General features: G+C 33.3%; 2 protein-coding genes, 1 long non-coding RNA gene and 1 pseudogene across 3 annotated transcripts; all 4 read right to left on the bottom strand.

The window, feature by feature from the left end:
- Positions 1–2,627: 2,627 nt before the first annotated feature.
- LOC132611286 (glutaredoxin-C11-like) lies at positions 2,628–3,178 on the bottom strand (annotated as a pseudogene).
- Positions 3,179–8,751: 5,573 nt separating this feature from the next.
- On the bottom strand, positions 8,752–11,230 carry LOC132610695 (uncharacterized). Its single transcript, XR_009571271.1, has 4 exons — positions 11,119–11,230; positions 10,408–10,541; positions 9,303–9,513; positions 8,752–8,986 (listed from the first exon to the last, which is right to left on the bottom strand). It is a non-coding gene; the product is annotated as an uncharacterized LOC132610695 (long non-coding RNA).
- A 1,417-nt stretch (positions 11,231–12,647) lies between these two features.
- LOC132610225 (glutaredoxin-C11-like) lies at positions 12,648–13,226 on the bottom strand. The gene has a single exon (XM_060324522.1). The coding sequence runs from the start codon at positions 13,070–13,072 to the stop codon at positions 12,764–12,766; it is 309 nt and encodes a 102-aa protein (XP_060180505.1). The 5' UTR covers positions 13,073–13,226; the 3' UTR covers positions 12,648–12,763.
- Positions 13,227–19,876: 6,650 nt separating this feature from the next.
- On the bottom strand, positions 19,877–20,474 carry LOC132610234 (monothiol glutaredoxin-S2-like). The gene has a single exon (XM_060324539.1). It carries the CDS (start codon positions 20,411–20,413, stop codon positions 20,105–20,107), a length of 309 nt encoding a protein of 102 aa, XP_060180522.1. The 5' UTR covers positions 20,414–20,474; the 3' UTR covers positions 19,877–20,104.
- Between the last annotated feature and the right edge of the window lie 1,217 nt (positions 20,475–21,691).

The raw sequence follows: 21,691 nt of genomic DNA, 5'->3' as shown, positions 1-21,691 counted from the left end.
ACAGAAGCAGAAGCACAAAATGTATATCGTTAGTCACAAATCCTATACATAAAAAAAGAGGCATAATACAACTGGCAACTAAACTCCCTAACTTTGAAAATGCACATCTAGACACCTTAATTTGGCCCCGTAAACACACTTTTCCGGATGTGCATTCTCAAAGTTGGGGTGTTTACGGGGCAACTTAAACCAAGTCAAGGTGTCTAGATGTGTATTTTCGAAGTTGGGTTGTTTAGTGTTAGTTGAGGCCAAGTTAAAATGTATTCTAAAAAAAAAGAGCAGTTCTTTCAAGATTATTCACCGTATCACTAGAGACAAGACCGACAACTCGATTAATCCATGAATCAACAGCAGCCGTCCAGTTTTCAATCAACTTTTCATCGGACTCGGGTTGACCCGATTCCGACAATAGCTGATGAGTTTTAATGGCGGACCATACATAAGCTTTAAAGGAAAAAGGGAAAATGGACCTCAAAGGTAAGCTTTCTGATTACCGAATCTGAGGAATAAGTACAACATTTGAAATGAACAATAAAACAAACCGGAAACCTCGACTGAACGAAATCTTTGGTGGGAAATCCGAACCTTGCCGGAAAAGAAAACTGGGTGTTTGGTGCTGATTTTTGGTGGAAACGAAGGTGGTGACAATGGTGATTTTGGGGTGAAATTAAGTGGGCTACGGATCGGTTTGGTATTCTGTTTTTGGTTGTTTCAAGTATGTTTCAGATGGGGTTTTGGGGTGGTTTGGATGGTGGCAAAAAGGGATGGTTCACGGTGAGAAAAGGAAAAGGAAAATATGGCAGAAATAAAAAGTAGTGAGAGAGGCAGAGGGTTTTGAGAGAGGGGGAAAAGATTTTTCAGAGAAAAAAGAGCCAAAAAAAAAGTGAGGTAAAAGTTGCGCGCAATTTTTTTTCCCCAGATGGTGGAGGTTCCAAACCCCGCTAGTTTCTTTTATTTGTGTCGGAAATGTAAACCCCCGCTATTTAATGAAATTTGCGGGGGTTGTAGCTGACCCCCGCTATTAAACCGCCTCAATTTAAGCATTTTTTTGTAGTGAAAATGGAGCTGCTAAGGGAAGTGAGCGAAGAGGCATATGTTTGGTTGATGAAATTAGAAGTTGAAAAATGAATGCTTTATGCTGATGGAGGAAGGAGATGGGGCATGCTCACAACGAATAGCTCGAAGTCTTTCAATGGACTCCTCAAATCTGCTCGAGGACTACCTGTCACCGCAATGGTAAGACTAACTTTCAGGCAGGTCGTGGAGCGATTTACGGATAGGACAAGGCAGGCCAGAGCCATATTAGCCGAGGACGGAACATGGATGCCAAAGCCCTATAAAAAAGATGGATCACCATAGAAGAAAGGCAGAGGGTCACCAAATGACCGAGTATGACGTCGTTCAACAAGTGTATGAAGTTAGAACGGGTTATTGCGACGGCAAAGGAGGAAACAAACATATCGTTACTGAGCGTACAAAATCATGCACTTGTGGTAAGGGGAAAACATACCACATGCCATGTTCTCATGTAGTCAAGGGCTTTGAGAGAATGGCCAGAAATGTAACTGATTATGTGGTGGAGGAATATAAGGCCGTAAAATACCTTAAAGAATATTCCGGCCACTTCCATCTCCTTGGTGATCAAGCTTAATGGCCAGCCACACCGTTTTCTATGATTGCGAACAAGAAGCATATCCGTAAATTGGGAAAAAACAAGCTAACCCGTTATCACAATCAAATGGATGTTAGCGAAAAAACTTACTCTCGCAAGTGCTCGACATGTAAGAAATTAGGGCATGATAAGCATTCATATGGGCAAAACTCCCGTGGTGGCAGCACATCTGGAAGTAGAAGAGTGTCTAGAACTTGATTTTTTTTTTTTAAGTCTATTGTAATTTAATGATGTATTTCTTTGCTAATGGAATGAAATATTTTTCAATTATTATGAATCTCTCGTATTGGATGAATTATTTCTAAATATTATATTTATTTTTGCACATTCAAAAGGTGCGGATTATACAATACAATAACAAAATAAAAAAGGCATAAAAGAAAAAAAAAAAACCTAATACAAAGCAGAGTAATTTTTTCTTTTCTATCTTTCTTGAACTAAAAAAGTACTTTCATAGCTTTGGGAGTAAAACAAAAGAGATTAATCAAAACCCTATAAAATATGACACTTAAACCTAAATATAACAAGTTTGCAAACGTACTTCGGAGCACTTTACAATCCCTAAAACGACGATCCAAATGTATATGTATACTTGATGTAATGAGCCGATATTATTGTACACTAAAAAAATTATTAAGTTCTATATAAAATATTTATATTCCGGTATTTTGAAACGTGACTAATCTTCGGTCAAAGTACGAAAAAAACCTTAATTTTGAGTTTAATTTCCAAAGAATAAAGGTTGGGGTCGGGGGGAAAGAGGCTTCACGCACAGAATCTGTGCGTGAAAGGACCAAAGTGTAAATGTACAGTTTGGCCCTTTCACGCACAGATTCTGTGCATGAAGCCTACTTTGGTTCTTTTTTTTTTTTTTTTTTTTTTTAACGTTTTAGTTTGGTTCCAAAAAAAAAAATTGGGTTAAAAAAGCTCCGGACCCCTTATTTTAGCATACAAATTAGAACCATATAGCTTTGGCATTGATGAGCATTTCTTTAAGAGAGCCATCAACATGAAGGGAGATAACATCCTTAGCTGAACCAATAAATTGTCCACCACTGAAAATAGATTACAACCTAGGATTCTCAAAGCAACTGCCATTTCATTGCCTCTTGAATCTTGGTCCAATTCATGAATTGCTGGGCTTGCTCCTAGTTCATAGAAAAGTGCTTTGATACTATGACACATGCAACATGAACTCTTGGTGAATATTACTGCTGCGCTCATTGATGCTAACTCTCTTATCTTATCCATATTTGAAAATTGATCGATGTATACAGAAAAAATCTTGTGTGAAACAGAAGGGAGTACTGTTAGCTAGGATGATGATGCTAGTGATCTATGCTTTAGTGATGTTTGTGGTTTCATAACTTGGGTTATTCATAGCGATTCTTGATAGATATGGATCATATTGTTTAGTTATCCAGAAAAGGCCAAAAAAAAAAAAAAAAGGAGCAAGAATACTAAAGCAAAAAATGAAACGAGAAATTCCGTAAAGATATTTCTTTGTATTCCCTATTTGCTCGAGAAATTCTATATACGCTAATTGGGAAACTTTCGGTGATAAATTGGAGTATAATTAAATTATTTCAAGAATAGCAATGTTTAGATTCTAAAGGCAATGCTAATACTGGATCAATAGATATAGGAGATCATGTCGAATATAGAATAAAATATGCTCTGTAATTATTTAATGCATGCGTAGGAGAATATCATCAATAGAACTTGCTTCTGAAGAATTTTTTTCTTCTGATCTACAAGTGATCAGTAGTTTCAGATCACAAGTTCACTCACTAGATTTGACATGAAAATGTTCTAATATTCCTCCTGTAAATATTTTTCCAACAACACTCAAATTCTATGGAATCAAATCAGCTAATAATTGGAAATGTGAATTCCTTATGCTTTCCAAGTTGAGATTTTCATGTTGGAGAGTTAATTAAGGGATAATTCTTTTGGTAATTACAAGTGTGTGCTCGTTTGGTGGTTGTTATTTTTGGAGGATCTTATAGCTGAAGTGTAATTGACAAGATCTTATCCAATTTGTTCTTATTGGGGGATTCATTCACATCAAGATTAAATCTTTATTCGCGGGGATGCTTCTCCATTGGAACCAAGTTGTAATCGATAATTAATTCTCACATCATGATTTATATTAAGGATTGAGTTTGATTCAAGATTCATACTTTGAGAAATTTGAAGCGCTAGTTAGGGTGGGGAATCTCACCGGTCTCGGGTAGGTGAAACTTTAACGTCTCGATCAATTGCTTGTTTTTCTCAAAATATGATTGTATCTTATACTACTACTTTACCTAATAATATTCTGTGGCAAGCGTATGCTAGGTCATTATGCTATTTTGAGCTACTAAGGCCATCTCCAACCTTGCACCATTTTTTGCACCAAATGCTATTTTGGTGCAAAAAATGGTGTTTTGGAGCTCCAACCTTACACTATTCATTAATAATTTATTATTATTTTTTTATTATATAACACTTTTAATTTAACATATTATAAATTTTAATTTTTACATTTAGATTCCTAATATAACTATTCATCTACACCATTACTATTCATTAATTTTTTTTTTTATTATTATATAACACTTTTAATTTCACATATTATAAATTTTAGTTTATAATTTTAGATTCCTAGTATACCTAATTATTTTTTATGTAATATCTTATAATATTAATTTTACATCTTAATTTTGGAGTGTAAGTTTTATAAATTAATTTTCGTATATATTATTTTATATAAAATTGTAAGTTAATTTTATTATAAGTTATAATTGTATTAAAAAATATAACCATCACAAAAATAAAAAGTGCAAATATAAAATACAATATGTTATTAATAAATAACACAATGTTCAATAACATAATAATTTCGAATATATAACACAATGTTCAATAACAACACAATGATCAATAACATAACAATGTTCAATACATTAAAATTGAAAATACATTAAACAGCATAATAATTTAGAAAATTATAACAATAATTTAGTACTCTGGTAAGTCGTTTCCAGATCCACCAATATCATTTGCACTATTGTACCCATCTTCCACTCGACCACAAAAACCATTCCTGAGCCACAATCTCAAAAGAAGAAATATTTTGCGACGAAACAAGAATCATGTCGAAAAGATGTTGAACGTGCATTCGGAGTTTTGCAATCTCGTTTTGCAATTATTGCAGGGCCATCGCGTTTTTGGAGAAAAGAAGTGCTACATGATATATTAACATCATGTATTATACTGCGCAACATGATAATCGAGGATGAGCGTGATCTTAATGCACCAATTCAAGATGCTTGGGAAGGTCCAACTCCAACAATAGAAATGGTAGTAGATGAAAATTATCAATTTGAACAATTTTTAGCTCGACACAAAAAAATTAAGAACAAAGATGCTCATTTTGCACTTCGTAATTCATTAGTAGAGCATTTATGGGAGCAACGTACTAATCATGGAAGTTGAATATTTATGTAGAAATTAAAATAAATTCTACCTTAATGTAATAGTATTTATTTAATTATATTTTATCAATGATTTCACTTTTATTTGAATTATCCATTAATATGTATAACGTATAATATTTGCTTACAATTTATATTATTTAAAATTTTATGGTATAAAATAATTTTATATTAAATGATTATATTACGAAGGATTATGAATTATATGGGATGGATATGTAAAAAAGAAAAAAAAGATTTTTTTTATGAAATTAAAAATAAAATTTAAGTAAAAGAAAATAATATAATATAAAAGAGAGAGAAGAATATAAAAGGAATATTTTTTTTTGGTGCAAAAAATGGTGCAATGAGTTGGAATTAATTTGCACCATTTTGGTGCAGAAAATGGTGTAATGGGTTGGAGATGCCCTAATCGTATGTTATACTCTTTTATGACTATTGAAACTTAAAGCATGATTAAAGCTGTTGTACTACAAAATGAGCATGGCATCCTAAATATTGCACCGTTAAATCATGCTAGCATATTTCGGATTATCACATGCTTTGATTGATTTGGTTTTCACATGATATTGTCTGATAATGAGATTGCTTGATCGATATCAAAATTTTCAGTATATCTGACCCAATATCTGCGAATGTACATGGAATTAGGTCTAGAAGATCCTAGTACCCGTAAGCTATGGACCTATGTGATTTCAGACTAGTGGATTACCTAGTATTCACAAGATCCCATGAATTGGATAGATCGATCTAGTAGTCCTAAGCTCATGATGTGGTTCGACTTTTACCTGCTTGCTACTTGTCTTACCTCACTACTAAAAAAACAAGTTTTACCGACCTAAAAAAAATGGCTATTTCCGACCTCATGAGGTCGGTTTTGGCCAAAAACCGACCTCAAAACCGACCTCAAAATCAGGTCGGAAAACAGTGGGTCGGAATTATTACCGACCTCATGAGGTCACAAAAAACCGACCTCATGAGGTCGGTAAAGTTTTTTAGCCGGGTATTAATTAAATAAAATACCGACCTCATTAGGTCGGTAAATTATATTAATAATATAATGATATGAGTTTACTGACCTCCTGAGGTCGGTAATTTATATGAATATATGATATATTTTGCATAAAACCGACCTCATGAGGTCGGTAATTTGCAATTTCTGGGAATATCATGCATAAAACCGACCTCATGAGGTCGGTAATTTGCAATTTCTGGAAATATTTTGCAGAAAACCGACCTCATGAGGTCGGTAATTTGCAATTTCTGGGAAAATTTTCCAGAAAACCGACCTCATGAGGTCGGTAATTAGCAGTTTCTGGGTAAATTTTACCCATAACCGACCTCATGAGGTCGGTATTCTGCAAAACAAATTGTTGCACCTAGCTGTTACTCCAGCTGCCTCCCTGTCAAGATGAAAATAATTTTACTTTCAACTAAAACGAGCCCAAATAGCTGCCAACAATACATCAAACTACTATAAATACATAAAACAATAAGCTACTATTACAAAACACTAGATGGCTCGTGCCCGTGCTTTGCACGGGCGTATGGCCGACATCATTGTTTGTATTATTTGTGCAATTATTACAGGAATACTAAAAGGATCATAACACCAAGAAAATAATTCTACGTGTTTCAGGTTTTAACACTTCATAATATTTACGCGCACTAAGCAACAAAAGTATACAATATTGTGAAATCGTACATTCTTCATTTTCAATGACAAAATCTGTTTACATAATGGAAAAAAGAAGCACCATGCCTTTTGAAATTTGACCACTCCATAAAGCTTTGTTGTCATAACTCATAAGGCTTTTTTCCCAAGTTGTCAAAGATATTAGAACCTGCCATTAGAAACCATAGGGATGAGTACTTGTCTACCAAAATAAAAGAAAGAATTTGGTAAGCGTAAGAAATGAGGTGGATACAATGTGAAGCAGGATGCAAGTAAAATGTTTGTGTCCTGTTAAGGTAAAGAGAAATACTACGATGCGACTATAAATTAAATAGCTCTTGGAACTATAAGTTGGTAGAAGGAACCCATGGGTGCAAGTTGGCATAACTTTGAGTCTTCTCTGTTACCCATGCATCAAGCAACAATCAATGAAACAAGCTATATTGAGTGAGGAATGACAGTTTGTTACTTGTAAGCCCTTCTAAGGCTAGCTAGCACTTTAGTAAAAAACTAAGTAAGAAAACAACTTCACATCATTTGTGAGATTTTGCTTTGCAAGTATATTCAGATGATGACAAAGGACTATAAAGGAAAAAATCAACTTTTATTCTATTGTATTCTGCTCAACATAGTAGGCAAAAATCATGAGATGATAATACTTGTTTATCAATGACAAGATAGTTGGTACATACCTAAATTTCTTTCATAAGAAATTTGCTACTTCCTCTTGTTTATTGAATTCTAAATCTGATGCCTTCAAACACCCCACATAATTATTCTCCAAATCTAGTCTTTCAGCTGCAAAATTAGTGTATGTAAAGCATATTTGTCCCATTCAAAAGACCACTTTTTTCCTCCTTATCCCTAAGCCTTCAGTTGATACTAATTTGCGACAATGATCATCCTAGTTTCATTATAATAATTAGAGTAATCCGATCAACACCACAACTGTCATCAATAATTCATCATACACAACAGATGTGGTATCTTGAAAGTGTGATTTTTCATAAGATTGGAAGGAGAAACATCCAGCATAAACATTAGATATTTAACATCGCAACAAAGGATAGTTTTTTCTTACATGGCAAGCAAAATGGTACTAACAAAAAGAGCAGAGAAAGCAACTCAACTTACATTGCAGTCAACCTAGCTCAAGTCAAATTTCAAAAACCTCATCAGACAGAGGATGGTATTAAACTGTACACCTTTTCATCATTCCAAATGATATTAAAGGTAGTTGTTGGTTTTAAATATTTCGAAATGTACAGTGGAAGGGCTCTTATAAACATAATAATTAAGCTGCTCATTTTCTAAAAACGTTAGAGTGAAGCAATGAAGGTTTGTCTAAATTTGGATCAAACTATTCTGTGTTTAACCAAACCTCTATGCAGTGATGTCACTTGATGCCATGTTCAAATGCTAGCAACTGTATTCGTTTTAAAAGGAAGAGGAAGATAGACTGCCCAATTTATAGATGAAAGTTGGTCAGTACATAACTTGGTATTTGTTATTATTTTTGTTATATATAGATCTCACGCAAGATAGCCAAGTAGGAGGTATCAGTTTACCGCTTTATAAATTTCTTCACCCTCATTTGATGACGATCTTAAAGATGCTGAAACTTTGTCTTTAACAGTTCCATAGGCTCTCATTACATTCACTTCCTTCAAGTTAAGCACCTTTCTACTGTCCTACAACCCAAAAGAATAAGGTCTAATTTTCTATATCAGTGGGGAAATCTCTGCCAAATTTTTTTGCTAGAATAGTTTTCAATCTATCTCCATGATGGAAACCAATTGTAATTCCCAAACAGACACAAGAAAGGAAAGATGTATTACATACAGAATCCCTCATCTAGCTTTCATTAATCACACTGTTAGTTGTTGGAGAAAATCAAAGGCACAGAGAAGAGCAATAAACAAAATTCCTAGAGATTCAGTGAGACATGCTACCATAGCTGTATTTACACACTTATAAAGTGTAGAACCTGCATATGGTAATGGAATTTTGACTCCAAGTGAATAACATTTTCAAAAGTCTTATGCACAATGAATTAAATAAAAGAAAGAAACATAGGTGTGACATATGAATACTCACCTAGAGGGTACTCAAATACTACTTCAACTACCATAACAGCCCACATAGCATTCCATCCAACAACTTCACAACATGCAACAGATTAAAACAAACTTTAAGCTCAAATAGTATTACACAACAAGGTTTAGCACAAGCAAAGATCGTATTTCAATTTTCATTTGATTTTAATTAACAAATGTAGCAGTAAATTTGATATGAAGTTACTCGTTGGACTTTCTTACTCAAGAAAGACTTTAAATTTTTTGAGTAGTTAGAAGGCCATCAGGTGCCTTTAGAAATAAACTTTAAACCACAGGTCTAATCCGAGGAAGACGACTCAATAAATCATTGTAGACTTTATTCCAAATTAACAATATATAAAAATGCATGAAAGACTTACTTGAGACACAGTAGGGGGCCCTGATTTCAGATTTCTGTTAACTGCTGGAAGGTCTGTCTTTGCTGGGTAAGTTTTGTTGATTTCTTCCTTCTAAGCCGACGTCCACGACCTTGCGCTTGCTTCTTCAGTGATGTCCATCATTGTTGCTGTTGGAATGGTTGGTGGGCATTTTCCTTTTCCTCATAGTTCAAAATAGATAGCTTTCTAATTGCTGAAATATTTGACAAAAGTATATTACTATGTGAAGGTGCATAAGAACCCAAAAGAGGTTAAAACTTGTACCATTCCATTACGAACAAAGTAGCATAACAGAGCTATTGAACCAAAAGACTGAGAAGACATTTTCATTCCATTAATAAATTTCCAATTTTTTCTGTACAGATATAGCTATTTTCTGATTTTTCTCAATAATCTTGAAGTTCTCTAAGATAAAAACGCAGAAATGAACCCCCTCTTAACTGAAAATTGTCATTGCATTATTCTCTTCGTTGCAAGCCACCCCTACCAAACACCCCTCTATTCTCTCTGTTGCAAGCTACCCCTACCAAACATCCCTTTTGTTTCCCCTTTAAACCAAAAGAGCAACTTATTCATTATATCCTAGCAGCTAGATTAAAATATATAAATAATTTGTCGTCCGTCTAATAGAACATAAGCACATGCATCATTTGAAGTTCATGCACAAACATGCACACTTTTATGTATCTCACCTTTAAACTAATAATTCTAATATAAGAACCTTCAAGGTATATAGTCCAAGAGTAAACCACAAAAATAATAATTTAATCACATATTACAGTAAACAAAAGTATCATCATAGCGTATCAGTAAATAGAGTGACTACCTACCTGAAAAATTAGGCCGATAATAATAAAAACGATCTCAAAAAGGCAGAGCTTAAAGTCCTGTGTTAACTATGCACAAATACAGTTACACACAGAGCATCAAAATGCTAGAATTGCATGCCTAGCTATCATCGTCAATTCAAGCCCTTCACGGTATAGTACTGACGTACTGGGCATCTTCAGTATATCAAACACAAAAGAAATATTGAATGCCAGTAATAGAGGAAAAAACAAAAGACAAATAAAAGAGAATAAAAAACCTATTAATAAACAATAGAAACGAAGAACAGGGAAAAGTAAATTGCAGAGATGTAATACCAATTGAGCTGAAAGACCAAGCTGGCATGTCGACAAAACCCATGACAGACGACGAACTGCCTCAAAACCCACATTTCTATATAGTAGAAAAATCAAGAACATCAACAACAAAAAAGAGAAACATACAGTAGCTTTTACATTCAAACTCAAATAGGATGGAAAAAAAAAAAACTAATGGAACTTTTCAGTAAAATAAATCATAAAGACTGAATCTTTTGACTAACCCCAGAAAGAATCTATATCAAGAACATCAACAACATAAGAGAGAAACATACAGTAGCTTTTACATTCAAACTCAAACAGGATGAATTTTATTTTTTAATGGAACTTTTCAGTACAACAAATCATAAAGATTCAATCTTTAGATTAACCCCACAAAGAATCTATCATTAAATTATTGCTTATGATGTTTTTGCAATTGAAACCGAAAGAGAAAACATACCCAAAGAAGCAGATTTTTCAAGAATCAGCCACCATTTCTCAAAATCTCATAAAAACAATCCAAAAACAAAAGCACATTAACGTTTCCAGCTATAATCAACCAAATACACTAACCCATAAAACCAAATCAGTGAGAAACTTACCAAAGAAGTAAAAAACTAAATGTGTCTTGAAGAACCCTAAACTAGAACCCAAGCAATAAAAAAACATACCTGGAATAGATGGTGGCGGCGACGAAGCCGGATCTGGCTGGCGGTGAAGGTACGGCGATGTGGGTGAGGATACGGTGGTGGTGAAAGGAGGAGAGAGAGAGGAGTGGGCGGGGGAGGGCGTGGGGGTGGGATTTTTAAATTTTGAGTGAAAGTAAAAATGGGGTAAAGGAAAAAAGGATTAATAAATTAAATGATCATATTTTTTTTTAATTATATTTATCGACCTCACGAGGTCGGTAACTTAAATAATTATTTTTTGATAAAATATACCGACCTCATGAGGTCGGTATATTTAATAGTTTTATTTTTTATTTAAAATAATACCGACCTCGTGAGGTCAGTATTCTTTTAAATTAAAAATAAAATTATAATATTTATCATCAAATAAATTTCCGACCTAGTGAGGTCGGTACATTATTTTTTTTAAATTTTGGTACAATATTACCGACCTCATGAGGTCGGTTTATTTAAAAAAAAAATATTACGACTTTACTGACCTCATGAGGTCGGTTTTTTTTCGACCTCAATTGAGGTCGGTTTTTTGAGGTCGGTAAAACCTGTTTTTTTAGTAGTGCCTGTTCTATCATGTTGTTTCAGATACAGATTTTGTTGTTGTTGCTTTCATGCATTATTTTGAAAGACTTGCTCAGAGGGGCGGAGGAGCGGACCGATGATCTCATTGGCTTAGGCTCAACAAAGTTCACTCATTACTCTATACAGATCCTACTCCTAGCGATATTGTGAGGCCACAATGATTCTTGTTCCAGCCAGGCTTAGAGTTCAGTTGAGTGAGACAATCGCATTCAGATCATGGTGGCATCTTTACTCTATCCTTCAGCTTTCATTTTTAGTTATCATGGGGTCGCGTTCCTAGACTTTTGTATTCATATTATGTAGTTGCTCCCTAACAATATTTTATGAGTTTTGGGATGTGTTTCCTATTTTTATTACTTTCTAGACTTCCGCTGTTGAAAGATTCTTGTATAACTATGTTATGAGAGTGTTGAGGCTCAATTGCATTGTTTTTTCTCTCTGGTAGTTTGACTTTAATAGTTCACCTGGCAAATATATATGGTGGCTTATTTGGGTGTGGTTTGACTTTAATAGTTCACCAGGCAAATATATATAGTGGCTTATTGGGTGTCATATGGCGGCCTACGAATTTGGGTTATGACAATTGAAAAGTTACTTTATTTAATCAGACGTGCAACCAAGTACGTATTACAACGGTAGGTCTATATGTGTCGAGGGAATACTTACGTACGTAGAATGGGAACAATTCAAGTGTGGCAATTAAGTAGCTACAATCATTTCTATAATGTTTAATACCCTTAATTTCTTCCATGTAGCTTTTAATATTTTGAATTATATTAGTGAAAATTTTGATTCCCCGTTTGGTTTGAACCTCATGAATGAAGTCTTCTTTGTAGAGAGAGATTCACCCCCGAAATAAACTTTGTAGCGTGAATCAGAGTAGTCTTGGGCCCAAAATAGATAACGAACACCAAAAAATAAAAAATAGATAAAAATTCTTGAACGTCCAGAAGAGTTTCCATTATCGCCATTTTCATAAAAATGTGGCTTTCTTTACAGCCTCCCACCCCAACACCCTCTAAAGGAAACAATACAAGAAAGGAAACTAATATTAGAGCCATATAGCTTTGGCATTGATGAGCATTTCTTTAAGAGAGCCATCAACATGAAGGGAAATAACATCCTTAGCTGAACCAACAAATTGTCCACCAATGAAAATAGCAGGAACACAAGGATTACAACCTAGGATGCTCAAAGCAACTGCCATTTCATTGCCTCTTGAATCTTGATCCAGTTCATGAATTGCTGGGCTTGCTCCTAGTTCATAAAAAAGTGCTTTGATACTATGACACATGCAGCATGAACTCTTGGTGAATATTACTACTGCCCTCTTTGATGCCAACTCTCTTATCTTATCCATATTTGGAAATTAATTGAATGTATGACTGATATTGGTACCGTAAGCCCTAAGATTGAGATCAACGGGAACAGAAAAAATCTCGTGTGGAACAGAAGAGATTGGAGTATTAGTAGCTGTATGATGCTAATGTTGTAAGCTTTAGTGATGTTTGAGGTTTCATATCTTGGGTTATTTATAGGGATTCTTGATAGATATGGATGATATTGTTTATCTAGAAAAGGTAGAAAAGAAGAATACTAATTCTAACAATGAAAAGAGGAAATTCCTTAAAGATATTTCTTCATATATAGTTAAAAGAATCAAATAAAGTATGGAGAACTTAACATAAATAAATAAAAAGTGTCTGCACTTTGATTATGTTCTTGATTTTGACCACTTCTGTTTGCCGACCATAACCATAATACCAGACTCCTTCAATGTCCGTACAAGTATTACGTTGTTTAGAACTGTATGTGAAAGGCAAAGATTATTTTATTCCCTTTTTACCTGAGAAATTATTTCTTATAATTAATTGTGAAACTTTCGGTGATTGGTAGATTAGCTAGTAGAGTATAAAAGAGTATTAAATTCTTTCATGAATAACGATATTTAGATTCTAAAGGCAGTGCTACTGTATAAATAGATGTAGAAGAATGTCGAATATAATATAGAATAAAAGATGCTCTATAATTATTTAATGCATGGGAGAATATCAATCATCAATAAAACTTAAGACGTTCTTCATTCCTCTGAATATTTAGAGCCGTCTTAACAAGAGTACCTAAAGCCAAACTTTAAAAAAATGCCCTATTCTTTTTTAAAGGAAATATCGTTATATTATTCTTATTTAAAGTTTACTTTTCTAGCTTTTTTAGACGCGAAGTCATTAATTACTGTTTTATAATCGATTTGTTCTAAGAATTTCTTTTCAATTGATAATATAGCTAATCCATTGAATCTATCTTGAGAAATTGTTGATTTTAGATAAAATTTTATCAATTTTAATTTTGAAAAACTTCTTTCGGCTGAGGCAATAGTTATATATATAAAATACATCTTTAAGGAAGAAATGAAGCCCCAAAAAAGTTGTGATTGCTTTGTTGGCCTTATAGTCAAGCCACCCCTGCAAATATTTTTCAAGTTGGTAGACATTTTTGCAACAGTCAAATTCTATGGAATCAAAGTAGCTAATAATTAGAAATGTAGATTCCTTACTTTTTTCAACCTGCGAATTTCAAGTTGCAGAGTTAAGGGGTAACTTTTTTGGTTATTACAAGTGTGCTCGATCAGTGGTATTTTTTGAAGGATCTTATAGCTGATGTGCAAAAGATATGAGTTTATCCAACTTGTTCTCACCTTTTCTTATTCACACCAAGATTCTTTATTCGCCGCGATACTTCTGTATTGAAACCAAGTTGCTTGTGTCACAGTCACATGCTTGTGTCACAGTCACACATTGATCGATTATTAATCCTCACATCTTGAGTTACTTTAATGATCGAGTTAGATTTACCATTCATTTCTACCTATAATTCATGATTAGGCACAAAACTACATTCAGTATGTAAAAGGGGTCAACTGAATCTCATTCGTCGAAATATTATATTGTGTTGTTAACAAATTCAAATTACATATGTGACGGAGTTGTATTATTTTAATCCTTTTGTTAGGATTTCTGACTACACTGATGTGCATGACACACACTTCTAACACTATTGCCTGTTTTCAACTTGTTTCATTATCAGTTATCTTAGCTGTGAAGGAAGGATGGAATCGGAGTTAGTAGGCCAAAAAGAAAGAAACATGAAGAATCTCTCCTAGTGATATATATGCATCTTTGCTTCCCCTTTTATCTGTAGAAAGAGATGCTACCTGTTTACCCTTAAAGATTCTTTAGTTGCAAACTGAGGAAAATTCTTCATAAGCTTATGGCCTATGCATGTAAGATGTAATTCCTGATCTTTCTCTAAAGTTAATTAAGTCCGCCTATGACTAATTTGGTATATAGATAAAGATTGAGATATGAATTTATGTTTTTTTAAAATCAGTTAATGAGGTTTACTATAGGAGTCATGACTAGCTTCTTATGATTGGCAATTGATACGAAACAAAACTTATAACAAATTCATTTTTAAAATTGTTCAACTGCAGATATAATTCTTGCCGAACCGAAAGCTGAGCATTTGCAACCACCGTGCAGTTATATGTTGCATATAGCTGATTGTGATGAAATGAATATCAATATAAAGAGAAGCCAGCTACTAAACTCGAGATCACTACTAGACGGTTCTGAATTAGAAGCTCATGTCACTATCCAGAAATAAAGATTTTTTCTACCAACAGTCAGTGAAAATTTCAATGGGAAAATAATGATATTTTAGTAGTGTGTTAACCTTCCTTTTGTTGCAAATTCTTCTCATTCCTTCAAAATCGAACTCATGCATATAGAGACATAAGTTCTTTAAAGGCGCCGGCATAACTTGCGGATATTATGATGCGTAACTTATGTCCTTATAGGCATAAGTTCGATTTTGAAGAGCAAAGATTAAAGACCAACCAATTTGAAAGACAAAAATTAAAGACCAACACAAAATAGGGGCAAAAGGGCAAATGACCCAAATACTTTTACTTACTCTTTTGGGCACTTATCAAATTGTGTTTATTTTTCTTCTATGAATGTCTTAATTTCTAAAGATAACGGATCAAAAAACCCCTAAACGGTCACCTTTTTATCAGTTTCATATTTAAACTGCGCCATGTTTACATTAACCCCTGCTATAACTTTCAAGTGCTAACCCCCCTCCCTCCCCCCCCCCCCCCCCCAACACACCCAACCAAAAAAAAAATCATGTTTTTATAAGTTCCATACTTAAACTATGTCTTGTTTACGTTACCCCATGAACTATAACTTTCAGGTGCTAAAATCCAGCTCATTATATGTTATGCACGTACTCTTCCAAAAAGTGTTAAAAAGTGTCAAATGGCAATACATGTGTTATTTAATTTTTTATTTCAGATGTCGTTTAGATTGTTAATGATTACATTGTATATCATGCATTTCATTTTGTGTCACACAGAGGTTGTATGGACACACACAAATATACATGGTATATATATAATAGATACTGATATACACAAAAGATATGCACATTTACGGGAAAAATGACAAGTCGCCTGAAATTTCCAATTTCGGCACATTTTTCGTCAATACGACAATCGATCAGTAATGCAACAATTATGTATATCACGTGTGTAAATCATGTACATCATTGTATATCACGCATATATTTTTTATGGATATACATAGATATACATGACGGGGATACATTGCTATACAATATGGGTATCAGAACGAAATTCGTGTTTTTAGAAGGTTGTCTGGTGAAATGGTGTGTTCATGGTGTAAAACTCCATTTCAATCCAGAAAAAGAAGGAGGAGGAGGAAAAAAAGACAAAGATGTTACAAATCCCTAGAGTGAATGAATCCCCTAGAGTTCGATTGCTACTCGCAAAATCTCTTGAGGCACGAAATTAACGTAGCCCTTGTGTGATTTTATACCAGTTTTATGTGAAGCATTTTGGAGATTGTGAAGCATAAAGGAGCCATCGTGAATTTTTTTTCTAATACTATCTGCACTTAAGGTGGAGAGGAGGAAAAAAGATATATGTAGACAGAGAGAGAAGTTGAAATAACACTTAGGATTAAAAGCGGATATACAATGTCATTTTTTTAGGATTATGATTGAAGATTGTCGATACTTAATAGAAGTGAACAAAGTCACGATCATACACATCTGGGAGGGAGCTAGGCAAATCAGTATGCGAATTTTCTGACGAATGAAGACCATAACACGAAGAAGACATACTAAGTTGGGAAAATGCGCTCAAAAGAAATGGATTTTATTCTCCTAGCAAACTTAAGTCTTGTGGCTTATGAAAGATGTTAAGCAATTTATTCAGTTCTTCCAATGTACCATAGAAAATAAGGGGAGGTAAATTTAAAAGTTAGTTACTATAGCAGATTCTTCATTAGATCAATGCATGCATGAACTCTAAAAATATTGAACATCTAGTTTAGAACCCAAATTTTGATTGGCGACGTAAAGTGTGATAGAGGATCCAATTTAAACATGAGGTATTACCTTTTTATTCCAATTCAACTTATCACCAGAGAGAGAGGATGCATCAATACCCAAGATGCGTATTTCTGTCATACAACTCTTACTCTACAAGGCTAAAATAAGTTGACTTTCAGTATGCATGTATCAGTTCCCCTGAGATGCTTCCTGACATAGGGAAGTTGACTGTTATCGATTTCTAATTTATTTTTTCTCTTCTTCTTAAATTTATATGAGTTCTTCTATTTTTATTTTTATTTTCGATATTCGATATCTTTTTGGGCTCAACTGAAGGATCAATTAATAAAAGCGCGAAATTAAAGAGTCATTACAACTATGGGTAGATCTAAACGATGCTACCCCTAAATTGTTTTTGTTTAACGAAAGTAGAACAAATGAGGGTGAGGAATTCCAAAATGCTGTTTCTTCTATAACTAGTCTCTTGGATCCTACCTTGTGTGCATAACTAGCTAGTTCATGTGTCACTCGGTTAGCTTCACAAAATGTGTTGTATCTACTGCGGGTACTCCGTGGCTTCTAGGAACCTGCAGTCATTAAGGATATTCAAAATTCACAAAGGTGATTGTGAGGACTTCACTCACCTTGCTGACTCCTGAAATGAGTTTAAACTTAATCAAAGTAGATGCGAAAGGAAAGTAGACTGGACTTCACAAGTGAGGCAGGAAAGACTCAATTGATACTAAAAGTTCAATTTGTGCGCAAGTAACACGTGGCACACCAAGTTCAATAAAGGAGTTGAAATACTTCAAGTGAAAATAATGACGTGGAAGGATTAGTCAAATTGATAGCTAATTAAAATCTTAAATTTCAAGTGTTCAAGTGACACAGTCCCAGAACAATTAAATTCTAACTAATTAATCGACATATCTATTGTGATTAATAAGGTGACTCAAGTGAACCAAATGCCAATAAAGGGAGTTCAATAAGGTTGGAAAGTGCTACTACCGTGACGAAATTCAAGAATCTAAGTTCGGAATCAAGCTACGCTTCAAGAGGATAAACCACATATTAAAAAATTTGTCAATCGCTCAATCTGGAAATACAACATAGTGAGCTTCAAGGGGATTAATTTATTATACGATTAACTCATAATTTGGATATTGAATCTTTAAGTTTTTTAATATAAAATTCATATTTAAAAAGTATATAAGAGTACTATAGGTAAAAATATTTAAAAGACATATAAAAAATTAAGTTAAAGAATAACTCGTTTGACTCCCGAAATCCAAATACTATCACATAAATCGGGTAAAAGGGAGTACTTTAAAAAAAAAAAAAAAAAATCCATCATCCAGGATATACTGACATTTGTCATGATGGGGGTTTGGCCAGATCGCTACCAGTATATACATTTATCCAAAAATATGCACAGAGGAGGACATAAATCTCAGCCTCCAAAAGATAAAAGGGAGTACTGTTTTACACGACAGTGCAGCAGAGAATCCATATTATTAAAGATGAAACATTCCTTAATTCCGTTCATTGAGTTGGTGGTCACATAAATTTGAAGTTATCACCAATATAAAAAGATATGATGCTTCAATACCCTAAGATGCCAATTGCTTACATAGAGCCCCTTTAACAAAAGAATGATTGACTTTTGTCTACTTCTTTGTTTTTTGTTTTTTTTCTTTTTCTTAAACTATTCATTTATGTGTTGAAAACTGATGTCAAAATCATAGTAATAAATATGATTCTTTTCCACTCTTATAGATACCTTTTAACTGATTATCAAATATTTTACAATTGGGTCAAAATCATTTTCACCTCCCAACTTTATTATAAAAATCAAATTCCCCCCTCAACGTTGAAACGTTGAATAATAATCATTCTTCCCCTTTTATCTTAATTGAATTTTTTAAATTACTATTTTATCCTTACATTATCAACTTGTCATTTTTTCTTTTACTTCATCTTTTTAATCTACGTAACAAACTTCCTATAAGAAAATAAATATTATTTTCGAGACGAAAAAAGAAAAGTAAGAAATACTAGTTGAGCATATTACTTAATGCCGTTCTATACTGAAATAAATGAGAAGAATTAAGAATTTTTTTATTAATAATAATCAAAACTCTGATGTTTATTTAAAGAAGTAAAAAATAATAGGTAATAATAGATTTATAGATATTTTAATACATTTATAAATATATTTCAATGCACGTAATAAAAAATAATTAATAAAAATAGAGGTATATTCCATAACAAATTCCTAAATGATTATCTATTATATTATAAATAAATTTTAAATTATAATTTAAAACATTCTATTTTTGACAACCAAAACTCGTTTATATATATATATATATATATATATATAAACACACACACATACACATGCAAGTACATACGTAATATATACTTAATGTTTGTAACATTAAAATAACAATCTTAAAAAGTAATATTTGATTTTGTGATAAATTCATAAAAGGATTATTCTACTTATAATATGAATTTTAAGTAAAAATCTATAAATACCTAGGTTAAAAAATAAATTGTGTATAATATAAAAGGGTATTACATAAATGGAGGATTAAAAATGTCAAGGGTGAAATAGACATTGCATCGGATAAAGAGGGGAGAATGTCTCTTGTTCATAGTTGAGGGGGGAGTTTGATTTTTAAAAGCAAAATTGGAGGGTAAAAATAATTGTCACCCTTTTCCAATTTATAGCAGTATAAGGAAATAAGGAGCAAGTTAGATTTATAAAAGATGCTCAAATGACTACATTCAAGTCCACAAACATTGAGAAAACCAAACTACTAGATATCAGTATGAACTTTCTACATGTTGGATTGTAGTTTTACCAGCATATTCGACATGAGTCTGAACTAGTCATGCCAGTAGATTTTGAGTACCAGATATCTAAAGCAAGAAAAAGAAAAAAAGTTTTACAAAGTACTGTAGACATAAGCTATAACCAAAGAGCTTTAACTTTCTTGAGCAAAGGAATAAGCTCTCCTTCTAAATGGAGACTCATAATCTCATTAGCACCGCCAATTAATTCTTGTCCAATGAACACTGCTGGCACACTAGGCCTTCGACCTAGTACCAGCAATGCTCTTTCGACTTGTAAGCCATTGGGAAGTTCATCAATTTCATATACAGTTAAGTTAGCACCAAAACTTGATATGAGTGACTTTATAGTGTGGCACATGCAACACTTGTTTTTGCTGAACATCACCACTGGATTTTCTGATACCAATTTCTTCACTGACTCCATTATTGGAAAATGATGAATATAATAAGAGGAAGAGTGATACTTGATGATGTGAGTTGATCAGTTGTTGAATTGATGATGAAATTGAAACTCCCCCTGGAAGCTATTTATATACTTGTAGTGATAGTGACTACTGTAAATTCAATATGCTTCCTTTATACCCCGAGCAATTAATTAATTAAAAGAAAGACAAAGGAAAGAATAATTTCTAGGTTTTAAGATAAGGCGTTGACACTGTTACATGTACTCTGGCACTCAAGGTTCTTGATACTGTTCTTAAAGTGTCGGCAAAAATGCAATCCAATTTAAAGTCATGTGGAGGTTAGTATATGAACTTTGTTACAAATCTACATATTTTTATTCAAATTAGGAATATGTTATGGTAAAGAGTTTAAGTTCTATGCGTTCTATACACTTAGTGAGGGCGGGGGTGGAGCTAATATGGAAGCAGAAGCGAAGCCAGAATTTGAACATTATGAAATGTGGAATCTACAAGGACAATTTTAAGTACTAATAATTGGATTCTAAATATAAAATTTTGTACATAGTCAGTGAATTCATAACACAATTAGAAGGTTTAGGAAGATGTGCGCTACTGGATTCAACGCAAATTGTCTTCTAACTTCGCCCCTATATGGAAGGGGGTTCAATTGAATCCCTTTAGTTTAGAGATTATGTGTAATTAAGTACCGTAGAAATAAGTTTTGTTATAGATATATAAGTTGTGGAATCCCTTTAGTATAAATGAAATTCCCAATATAACATATGTAAATATTATGAATCTCTTTGTTAAGATTTCTGACTTCGCCGCTAACATTGGACAGCTCTTTACGCAGGAGAACATGGTACATAGTATAGTCCATTTCTCATTATCACATTTATGTTGAACGCACTCTGAATTGATCACCTCATGAACTATTAAATTCTTGTTCCAGAACATATGGGTTTTGCAATCAATATACTTAAACTTTTGTTGAACAAATGTGTAAGTATATATGATAAAATTGATAATGTTGTGATAGAACCATGTTGGTGTACTTAGTGATGAGGAAAAGGATGTTTGAGTTTATCCACTAATTATATTCTCGTCAAACTCCATCTCAATTTTTGGAAATGATCAAAAAAGGTGATTTACCCTTTTAAGGCAAATGGTCGTTAATTTCGTTATAAGAAGGTGATTTGTCTATTTTGCCCAACAGACGTTGCACTAAATGCTGGCCCTATGACATATTCTCCACTAATTCAGAATCATAGGAGAATTACGATCTAATAATTCCCATT

This window comes from Lycium barbarum, chromosome 9 (assembly GCF_019175385.1).
Source record: "Lycium barbarum isolate Lr01 chromosome 9, ASM1917538v2, whole genome shotgun sequence".
Taxonomy (NCBI): domain Eukaryota; kingdom Viridiplantae; phylum Streptophyta; class Magnoliopsida; order Solanales; family Solanaceae; genus Lycium; species Lycium barbarum.
The sequence above is the reverse complement of the archived record's forward strand: the minus strand, read 5'-3'. Positions and strand labels throughout refer to the sequence as shown.